Source organism: Pelodiscus sinensis, chromosome 21 (assembly GCF_052426305.1).
Source record: "Pelodiscus sinensis isolate ZL-2025 chromosome 21, ASM5242630v1, whole genome shotgun sequence".
NCBI classification, from domain to species: domain Eukaryota; kingdom Metazoa; phylum Chordata; order Testudines; family Trionychidae; genus Pelodiscus; species Pelodiscus sinensis.
Window position 1 is genome coordinate 19,255,306 of NC_143072.1, and position 11,026 is coordinate 19,266,331.

General features: G+C 41.7%; 1 protein-coding gene across 1 annotated transcript in view; it reads left to right on the forward strand.

Moving 5' to 3' along the window:
* The window catches only part of HEATR6 (HEAT repeat containing 6), a 29,308-nt gene extending 22,675 nt beyond the window's left edge, over positions 1-6,633 (forward strand). The window contains exons 16-20 of the mRNA XM_075904787.2: positions 521-643; positions 1,954-2,078; positions 3,208-3,304; positions 4,169-4,373; positions 5,536-6,633. Coding sequence (XP_075760902.2) covers positions 521-643; positions 1,954-2,078; positions 3,208-3,304; positions 4,169-4,373; positions 5,536-6,083 — 1,098 coding nt within the window. The 3' untranslated portion in view covers positions 6,084-6,633. The remainder of the gene's footprint in view (positions 1-520; positions 644-1,953; positions 2,079-3,207; positions 3,305-4,168; positions 4,374-5,535) is intronic.
* The last annotated feature ends 4,393 nt before the right edge of the window (positions 6,634-11,026 follow it).

Sequence of the window (11,026 nt, forward strand, 5' to 3'; positions counted from 1 at the left end):
ACAAACTCTACAGTGTGAATTTTAATGTGCTCTGTGATCCTTCTTTAATGTTTTTGCACTGAAGAGTGACACTGTCTCATGGCATGTTGGGTCTCCTACAATTACAATAGTTCCTGTTCTATCCAGGTGGGCAGTGAACCTATGTGTGCCCCAGTCCTTTCTGTTGCTTCTTTTCCCCCTAGCACACAGGCCCTAGCCGGTTGTCATTGTATAACAAAAGATACAGGTTGGTGAAATCAACAGTACTCTGTCTACCAGCCATATAATTTATGTTCAGAGTTGGGAGTACTCCTGTTTCCTGTGTGGCATCCAAATGCTAGTCAGCTCTTCTGCTTATTTCCTGTACAGGAATGCAGGAAGTTCTCATTGCTTCTGTAGACTCCTGGTATTTATTTTTTTTAAACACACATGATTTCTTAGCTTTTCTTCCCCCCCCCCCCAAGAGTGGGCTTTGCAGCACGATATTGTCACCGCTGTTCTCTTTTAAAGAATGCGTCTCTGTTCCCGTTGCTAACTGCAGGATGACCGGCAGATACTGTGCATCACGCTACTTTTGGGGCTGACTCACAGTGAGAATCCACTGGTGAAAGCTGCCGCTGCACGAGCCCTTGGAGTCTACATCCTCTTCTCGTGTCTTAGGCAGGTTAGCGATGGGCCATTATGATCTTTCTCAAGCTTTTAACAATGCGTTTGGTGAGCAGCAAGCTGTTGACATGAGGTTTCTTTGTGGAACTTCTACCAACACTGCGCACTCTGTTCTATGGGCACTATAGGCATTTGAACCTGTCCAGTATTTCTGTGTGAAATGTGGCATGGAGGTGCCGTGTAAAGTCCTCGCCCCCCGCTCCAGCCCCTTTGTCAGGTGAAAGGGGTATGAGGAAACTTTAAAAGCCTTGCATCTGGCTGGGAGAGATTGCCTCAGAGCAGGAACTGCAGAAGGCAGCTATAGGGCAGACGACTCCTACACAAGGCCTTGCGTAGGGGGCTTGGGGCTGGAGCAAGAGGGGCATGTCAGGAATAGGGTCACAGCACATAGTGCTACAGAGTTTTCAGGCGGTGTGGAGGCCCATGAGCAGCTGAGGACAGTTAGTTGTGACTTAGACAAGTCTTGAGCAGCCCAGAACGGGGACGGTGCAAAGTTAGTTAAAAGTGATGCTAGCGCCTGACAGGACTGTGAGTTCTGTGCTGTGTTTCTAAGAGGCACAGCACATCTCATCCCGAGTCTGTCCCTGTGTACTGTAAAGCTGTGTTTGATACAGACTCCCATCAGCACAGCCTACAGGGGACCTGGGGGAAGTGTATGTGAATTTGCAGCTGTGCAGATGGACTAAACTACATTATGGAGCCGTATTAACCCACATGGTTGCCATAGGCGGTTCCATTATTTTTGCAACATGGTTGAAAAGTCTTAGATGGGTGAATATTTTGACAAATTTGAATAGTAGCTGAAGTTGAAATTTTAGTTAAAATATTTGGAAAGAAAAGCTTTAATCACAGGCAAGGAAATGGAAACGAAATATAACATGCCACAAAAGAGAAGATTAGAGAGACATCTCAACAGGGAGTTTGGAGAAGCAATTACTTTTTCAACAATGGCATTTGATGAGTACGAGATTGGCAGTCCAAGTAATTATGCTTAAATCAAAGTACCATTGAAATTAAAATATGCAGTGAAATCATGTAGAAGCAATCACTCAAGAGAGGAGCAAATTTGGACACCTTGTAGAGGTAGGTTGTTAACTAGAGATCAAATAAAGCTGTACTGGGAACATAAAATAAAAAAAATTAAAAGTATCTCAAGTTTTTATTTAGCATGGAAGTTTGCTTTAATATAGCTGGTCTTTGCAGATTTCACTGTGACTAAATACAATGACATGTACAGAGCTAAGGAAATCCTCCATTTAAAAAAAAAATGTTATGCATAAAAAAATGACAAAACTTCTAATTCTCTAGGATGTGATGTTTGTTGCTGACACAGCAAATGCAGTCCTGAATTCCCTCCATGACAAGTCTCCCAACGTCCGTGCCAAAGCAGCCTGGTCCTTAGGCAACCTGACAGACACGCTGATTGTTAACATGTAGGTAGCAACATTTTGGCTAAAACTTGAAAAATAGCTTGAGAGCTTTATTATTTGTCTCCAAATAATATATGAATTGCCATACCTGGTTAGACCAATGGTCCAAATAGATCAGTGTAGGGGTATCTCTAGACTGCACTCTAAAATCGAAATAAGATATGCAAATTGTGTATCTTTTTTTTTAATTTTATTTTGAAATAGGCTATTTCGAAATTTGGTGCGTCTACACGGTGCCAAATTTCGAAATAAAGCACTATTTCAGGACATCCCTTATTCCTCAGGGAACAAGGTTTACAGGAATACCGAAATAGTGCATCTGTTATTTCAAAAATTATTTCAAAATAGCGGACACGTTCCTTGGATGTGGGGTAGCTATTTCAGGTAGTTCTGGTATCCCGAAATAGCCTTGCAGTCTAGACTTACCCTAGTTGTATTTGACTGTTCCATACCATAAATATTGGAGAAAGGTGCAAGAACCTGGTTGAGGGCAATTCTAGATTAATGTGCCTATACTGGATTCTTCTTCCTAGATGCTCTTAATTAGAGGTTGTCTTGTACCTTAAAGCATGAGGGTTTGTATTCCTATCATCTGTAACTCGTGGATGACTTTATTATCCAGATCTAATCCATTTTTTAATACCATTAAACTCTTCGTTTCATATCTTGGAGCAATTTGTTCCACAGCCTCTGTATGGCATAAAAATGAGATTTCCTTTTATTCTTTTTGTATTTTTTACATTTTGATTTAATTGAATATTCCTTGAAATGATAAATAGGATCATAAATATATTTCTTAATCAACTCATCTTCGTGCTGAATGATGGACCAGCTTGCAATTATCTTTTTACCACTTGAAAATTTACCATTGATTCCTACACTGTTTTCTGTCTTTCAGATAGCAGGTTATTGATGTCTGTATTTCATTAGTCTTATTTCACTACCAGCAGGCTTTCCTGCAGTGATGATATATACTATATTGTGTTTATCCTCCATCACAGCATTTTAGTTAAAATCAAGAGTATTATCAACTTAGTTATTTATCGTATATAGGGGAACTATATCTTATCTTTGCTCTGTTGTGGTCTCTCCTGTTTCTGCCTGCTCTGATCCTGGATCCTTATTTTGCTAGGGAAGTGATGGGGCAGAGCTTCCAAGAGGAATTCTCAGATCTCCTGCTATTGAAAATGTTACGGTCAGCAACTGAAGCAACCAAGGACAAAGACAAGGTTCGCTGGAGTGGGGCAGGGAAAGGAATAAATCTAAGCATAAAGCCAAAAGTTAAAACAACTCTTTACTTGCTTTTGACTATTTAATACAATGTGTTTCATTTGAGTAATTTCTAAGAATGGCATAACTGGGGAAGTTGACAGTAGCACTTACATATAAACAAATCCTAGAAGCTACTGCAAAACCTATTGAGACTCCACTGGCATTATTACCATAATCCATATCCACCATTTACATTATTTTATTTTATATTAATCTGTCTCATTTGAAGATAGAAACTGCTGGCATCTAGTTATTTACAGTGTGGGGACAAGTCAGTCTAAGGTATGCAATTTGAGTTACTTTAGTAGCATAACTCAAATCGACGTAGCTTAGATCTACTTTCCACAGGGTTCACACCATGTCAGGATGACAAAAGAAACTCTCCTATTGATTCCCCTTACTCATCCTGTTCTGGTGGAGTTCCAAGGTTGATGGGAAAATGATCAGAGGTTTGATTTAGTGGGTCAAACCTGCTAAATCAAACCCCGGTGGATCGATCACCACAGCATCAATCCTCCCCCCTAGTGAAGACATACCCTGAGTAAAGTACAAAGTGTAGCTTTTTCTTGTCAGTTGGACACAGCCTAAGTTGGTTAAAGTTCTGCTCATTTTGTAAAGCCTGTCTTATTTTCCCAGGAACTTTTTGAAGAGGCAGTTTAAGGGGTTGTTTTTTGGACAGTTGGCTTTTTTTTTTTTTTTAAATAACTAAAATTAATTTATTTCAGTACCATATGCATGCATTTACTTTTGTATATGCACCAAGAGATCTTGACAGATGTATGTGTATACATTGAAAATATAATTTTTGCTTTGTTTTTCAGGTAAAGAGCAATGCAGTCCGGGCCCTAGGAAATTTGCTTCATTTCCTTCAACCATATCACATAGTAAAACCCAGATTTAGTGAAGCCATTAAGGAATCCATTCAGGCCCTTATTTCTACTGTCCAGGGTGAGGCCACCATGAAAGTACGGTGGAATGCATGTTATGCACTAGGAAACGTATTTAAAAACCCTGCCTTGCCACTTGGTAAGTAAAATCTTACTTTTAATTTTTTTTTTTCACAGACCTCTTTGGCTGGGAATGCACAATGTGCTTGCAAAAGAGAATCTTAAGAGTTTTTTTTTTTTTTTTTTTAAACTAAGAATAGATCTAGCACGGGGGTGGCCAACCCGTTACAGGCAAAGAGCCAAAATAGTTGTGCATATAGTTCAAAGAGCTGGTGGGGGAGGGGATGTTGTCAAGAGAAAAAAAAGAAAAAAAGGACTGCCCCTTTAAGAAACACGGTTAAAGGTTTTTTGGCCACATGAGGCTCCTGCCAGCTGCCGCCATCTTGAAGACGCAATTTTGAATGGCCGTGCCGGATGGCTCCCCTGCCCTGGTGAGCAAAGGGAGTCAGGGGCCTTTTTCAGGGGTGCAGAGACAGCTTTTCACGAGCCACGGGGGCAGCTTCATGAGCCACACTTTCGGGAGGGCGGGGAGAAGAGCCGAATGTGGCTCGCGAGCTGTGGGTTGGCCACGGCTGATCTAGCATATGCATGTTTGATATTTTTTTTAAAAAATAACCTCAAAGTGTTTGAAATTTCCCTCACATCCCATAGGCAGAATCTGGCCCAGAATGTCTGTGTGCACTTAAATAGATCGTGTTCCTGAAAACACTTCCATATATGCTTAGCTTTACTACCTTAATTTAAATATGGGTATTCACAATAGTAAAGTTTAAGTTAGTGTGTGTTTGAAAGATCTGGGCAATAGCGGGTGCTACATATGAGGTTTAGTGACTAAGGATAATGGAAAAAATGTTGGACTCCTAATAAATTTTGTCCTTCAGAGAAACTAAAACAAAACAAATTAAGGTCTCTGCCTTGTAATAAGTGGCATCTACTCAATAATTGAACTTCAAAAAGTATTGTTCTAATTAGCTGGAAGAATGTTCTATAAAAGCAACACAACAGGAGTCTCAGTGTAGTGTCCCTTAAGTATATTTTTCAGACATAGAGGAAAAAGCTAGATTTTCTTTTTTTATTTCAATACATCAAAAAACTGTTGATAGGTTTTATGTTTATGGGAAAAATCTTGAGTTTTCAAATGAAGACAAGTTTGGTGAGGTGTAATGTAAACTTTTCTGACAGTGGCTTTTGTAACATTGACTTGGTATGTTTTATTGACTGCAACTTTGCGTGCTTCTTAGGAGAAGCTCCTTGGACCGCACAAGCCTATAATGCTCTTACATCAGTGGTGAAGTCATGCAAGAATTTCAAAGTTCGAATCAAATCTGCCATGGCGCTCTCCATCCCAACCAAAAGGGAGCGCTACGGAACCACCGACCAGTTCTCCCAGATCTGGAGTGCATTGGTTATAGCTCTGCAGAAGAGTGAAGATACTGAGGACTTTCTCGAGTTCAAATACAGTGCCAGCCTAAGAACGCAGATCTGCCAGGCCCTGATTCATTTGTTAAGCTTGGCAAATAGCACAGACCTGCCATTCATTAGGAAAACAATAGCAGAAAATGGGGATGTGATCAGATCCTATATCTTGCAATATATGAAATCAGGTGTTGAAGATGAAGCAGGAATACACACAAACTCCCGGGAAAGAGAGAGAATGCTGAAAACAGCTATTGAGCATATTTGTGGTATTGAGGAGCTGTCAGAAGGCAAAACTAGAGTTGCAGTAGCTGCTTATTTAGAAGGTATCTTGACAAACCACATCAACTCCACTGAACTAACAGAGGCTTAGGAAGAGAAAACCATTGCTTTAATGACCAGTAAATTATGCCTTCTGATGATATACAGAGGTAGACTACCTCACTTTCATGTATGCAAGATGTCCAGGAGAGAGGTTTCCTATTGGCAACATTAAAACATTTATTTCAAACTTACTTGAATCAGTTGAAACTCTTGAGAAAAATTTTACAAAGCTGAGGAAAAAAACCCATTTAATCTCATTTACTTCCCTACTGTTAAATTCATTGTAAATTATCTCCATTTGTTTTGGCTGGTAAGTGATCTGATATCACTCTGAAAACAAATGCCTTTTTTACTCTCTGAATATTTTATAAGAACAGAGCCTTTTATGAGCTTATTTCCAAAATCTTTTATCACCGTCGGCTGCTATCTTCAAAAGCTTGCCCACAAAGGACACTGGCAGAATTGGTAATGTCTGCATTAACTTTTCTGGAACTCTGATCATAAATATAAAGAGTTGATGGCCTTTTCTCAGCATGGTATATTTTGTCACATTCATTACAGTCATGCAATAAACTCAGATATCAGTTGGAATACTTGAATAGCAGCGTGATGCAAATCAATTCACACACTCACCCTCTTCCTGCACAAGTGGACTGTTTCACCTGTGCACAGACACTGATCTCACCAATACCCCCAAAATAACTCCTGCCTGAGTTTGGAACTTGTAGTCCCAGGTTTGATAATGCCGTACATCAGCCAAGATGCTACCCTACTTGCCTGAGAGCTGCAACTGGTTTCTTGAAGGGTGACCATGTTCATAGAATCTGGGCTGAGGTTTTGGCATAGAGGATTTGGGAGGCTAACTCCTTTAGGCTGTATTGAGAACCCCAGGTATAATCTCTGTACATGTTGCGTGCTTGAGCACTGTTACTTTGTCTTCCGGATTCTGTTCCCATGCAGTGATTTAACAGGACATATCAACTCTTGAATACCAATTATTATTTAGTTACTTTTATTATGGAGTATGTATGGAGAATAGGTACAGGTCTCTACCTTAGAACTGGACTGCTGTACTGACTGTCTTCCCCATTGGCTAGCTAATCACCTGTATTTTAGATGGGCACAGCTGTGTGAGATGCTTCCAAGGGAAGAGGTGTACCCAGGGCTGTGAGGCACATGAGCCCCACCTACCCTTCTTGTCTGTGCCTGCTGTGGATCAGCTTCCTGAAACCACCAGCCTCTGGCAACACAACACGGCTGCTCCCTTTGCAGGCTAGCAATAGGCAAACATCACCCCCAGGCATCCCTCTGGAGGTTCAGCCCATATTCCAGTGAACACGCAAGAACTCTTAGATACACTGTTCCCAAAGGGATGGGACACATCAGCTTCTAAGATTTAACTCACATTTCTTAACACATCACACACCTGGATACGGTGAAAACAAGAATAAGTTTGTCAAAGACCAGATATTGGAGGCATAGTGAGAGTACAAGAAACAAATGGCTCCATAGAAAACAAAATCATAACACGATTTCTTGAGCCGAAACTTAACTAACAAGACATTCCTCCATGTCTTTAAGATTGCTTACTCCAAGTCCCTTTGCCCAACTTCTTCGAGTATTGCTGAGATCCCTTCTCATAAGATCAAGCCTGCAGGTGGCTTGTCCTCATAGGCTGAAGGAACACAAGGCTGTCTTTCTGCAGCCCCCAAATATACCAGAAGTAATCTTTGATGCACATCTAAAAATAGGATCTGTTCCCCTCCCCACCTGTTTACTGCTTCCTGTTAATTTCCTTCTGAAGTCTCTGCCAACTCATTAGCATTTGACTTAATGTGCAAATAGACTCCTATTGAATAATATACAATTGTCCACCATACAGATAAGTGACTTCTAGTTCCTGGCTGGATAAGTTTGTCCAACACAAGATACTTTTGAGTGACTTGCTTTTTACGTACAGAACATCATTTTTAGAGTATATACCTATAACTCCTCATATTTTCTGTATATTCATTTTCACAGTGAATTCAAACTGGAACAGGTGTGGAGAAGGGCTGCTAGGATGATCTGAGGAATGGGAAAACTTACTTTATCAGAGGAGACTCAAAGAGCTTGGCTTGTTTGGCCTAATCAAAAGAAGTCTGAGGGGAGAGAGGACTGCTGTCTATAAATACACCCACGGGATAAATACCAGGAAGGGAGAGAAATTATTTAAGTTACATGCCAATGTGAGTGCAGGCACAAAGGGGTATAATTTGGCCACCCACAGGTTTAGGCTTGAAATTAGATGAAGGTTTCTAACCGTCAGAGGAGCGAAGTTCTAGAACAGCCTTCCGGGAGGAGCAGTGGGGACAAAAATCTTAACTTGTTTCAAGATAAGTGTTTGGCAGGAATGGTATAATGAGACAGGCTACATACCATTGTAGGCAATCTTCAATTGCTAGTAGATATATCTCCAATGGCCACTGACTTGTATTACTCAGGCCATAAAACTTCCCCAAAATAATTCCTCTTTTTCCCCACCTCAGAGTACCGAATACCTAGCTTTTTGCAGGTCTCAAACAGGTTGGGGGGCTATGCATTAACCAATGTATATTTTATATACCTTGGGAGTACATTATACCATCCTCATTACAGCTGTGAAAACATTTTTCTCTTCATAGAATCTATACTATTTTCAAAGCAGCCGGCCTTAAAGTGACTTGAATGCCCAGTTCCTGTTCATATGAATGGAACTGGATATATAGAGCTTCTAGGCAGCTTTGACAAGCTCATTTTATTTTAAATTCCCAATCGCAATTGCTGAATTTTCTCCCTCTGACTCTGGTGCAGCAGAAACAAACATTGCAGTGGCTGGTTTACATTCATGGTTGATGAAAAAGCATTGATATACTCAGCAGATGTCTGGGAAAGAGTATGTTAAACTGCACTGCTGCAGACCAAAAATTATTTCTGTGAAGCATATTAATCCTTAGTCACCAGGATAGAATGGTCAAATAAATAATGGTCTTTGAGCGCAGAGGCCAGGATATTTTATGGATGTCATAATCTGATGCTATATTTCCACCCACCTTGAAGCTCTTATGCTGTCAAAGACGTGTAAAGGGCTTTACTGTTAATGCAACTGAGATTGTTGGTCAGCCTACTTTCTAGATTATCCCACTCTCTAGATTGAGGGCATGTCTTCACTACCTCCTGGATTGAGGGTGGTGATCGATCCAGTGTAGGTTTATTTATAACGTCTAGCATAGACACGATAAATTGACCACCGAGCACTCTCCCATCGACTCTTGTACTCCATCAAAATGCGAAGAGTAGGTGGAGTCGTGGGAGACCAGATGTTGAATTTTCACTGTGAAGATACTGCGGTAAGCAGACTTAAGTATGTTGACTTCAGCTACATTATTCATGTAGTTGAAGTTGTGTAATTTTGGTCAATGGTCTGTGGTAGTGTAGACAAGCCTACAGGAAATGCATGAAGTTTTATTCTTGCTTTTTCCATAGTTTCCCTCTAAACTTTGGGCTGTATGCCTGTAGGATTCTCATCTCACATGTAGAAACCTATGTTCTCTCTCTATTTAGTTTATTTTTAAAATCGATTGGACACGCCAGGGGGCTATACTGAGACCCACGAAGGATTTGTGACTGTTTCAAAGATAAAGATGCAGTGTGACATGCCCTCAATCTAGAGAGTGGGATAATCTAGAAAGTAGGCTGACCAACAATCTCAGCTGCATTAACAGTAAAGCCCTTTACACGTCTTTGACAGCATAAGAGCTTCAAGGTGGGTGGAAATATAGCATCAGATTATGACATCCATAAAATATCCTGGCCTCTGTGCTCAAAGACCGTTATTTATTTGTGGGGGTTGAAATGTACAGTGTGACACAGGACACCTCCTGGATCAGGTCCTCGGCTCATGGGCAGAATCTGGAGACCCAGAATAGGACTTGAGATTAGTGCTGCTCTGTTTTTTACACTTAGCTACAGGTGAGTGTTTGATCAAAGGTCGTATTTCAAAGGAGCCATTGGCTTAACCTCCCCCTCACCCCCGAAACAGCTGCACAAACATTTCAACTATTTTATTAGTTATAGGCTCACAGTGGGACCCATACCATGTGTCTGAACAGACAACTTCCAGGACACATCCCAAGTACTTGCAACTTGCATGTGGCGAAAGCCACTCAGCCCCACTAGAGGTTTGAGTGCAGGGTTGGCTCCAAGGGTTTTTGGCACCCAAGGCAAACTATGACTTATCCTACCCCTCCCATTCAGTAATTTGGGGAAAGCAATGGAGGAGCCAAGGCTAAAGTGCCTGTATGGCCAGCTCTTCCTGGTGGGGAGAGGAAGAGGCTCTGCATCCTCCTGTTCCCCCTCTCCTCTCCCGCCCAGCTGGGGGAACAACAGTTCAGGGAAGCGTTCGCCTGCAGACTTTTCCCCTGCCACTCCCATTGGCTCAGTTTTTGGCACCCCTTAAAGCCTGACACCCAAGGTGACCGCCTTGTTCACTTATATGGTTGAGCTGACCCTGTTTGGCTAGGTCTACACTGGCAGCTTCTTGCACAAGAACATCTTGTGCAAGGGTTCTTGTGCAAGAGGTCTTGCGCAAGAAAACATCCACACTGCCATGTGTGAGCTGTGCTTTTGCGTAAGAGCGCTCATGGCAGTGTGGACGCGCTCTTGCGCAAGAAAGCTCTGATGGCCATTTTAGCCATGGGGCTTTCTTGCACAAGAAATTTCTGCCCAGCCTCCACGCTGCCATCTTGTGCAAGAGCTCCTGTGCAAGAGGGCTTACACCTGTTATACAAGAGCATAGCTCTTGCGCAAGAAGCTCTCTTGCCACGCCGTACTGTAAATCTTGCGCAAGAGCGGGCGGGCAGTGTGGACGCTCTGTGGATTCTTGCGCAAGAATGGCCATACTTGTGCAAGAAGCTGCGAGTGTAGACATAGCCTTTGAGTGCTGAGTGCAGTAGACCAGTACGGGACGTAGAA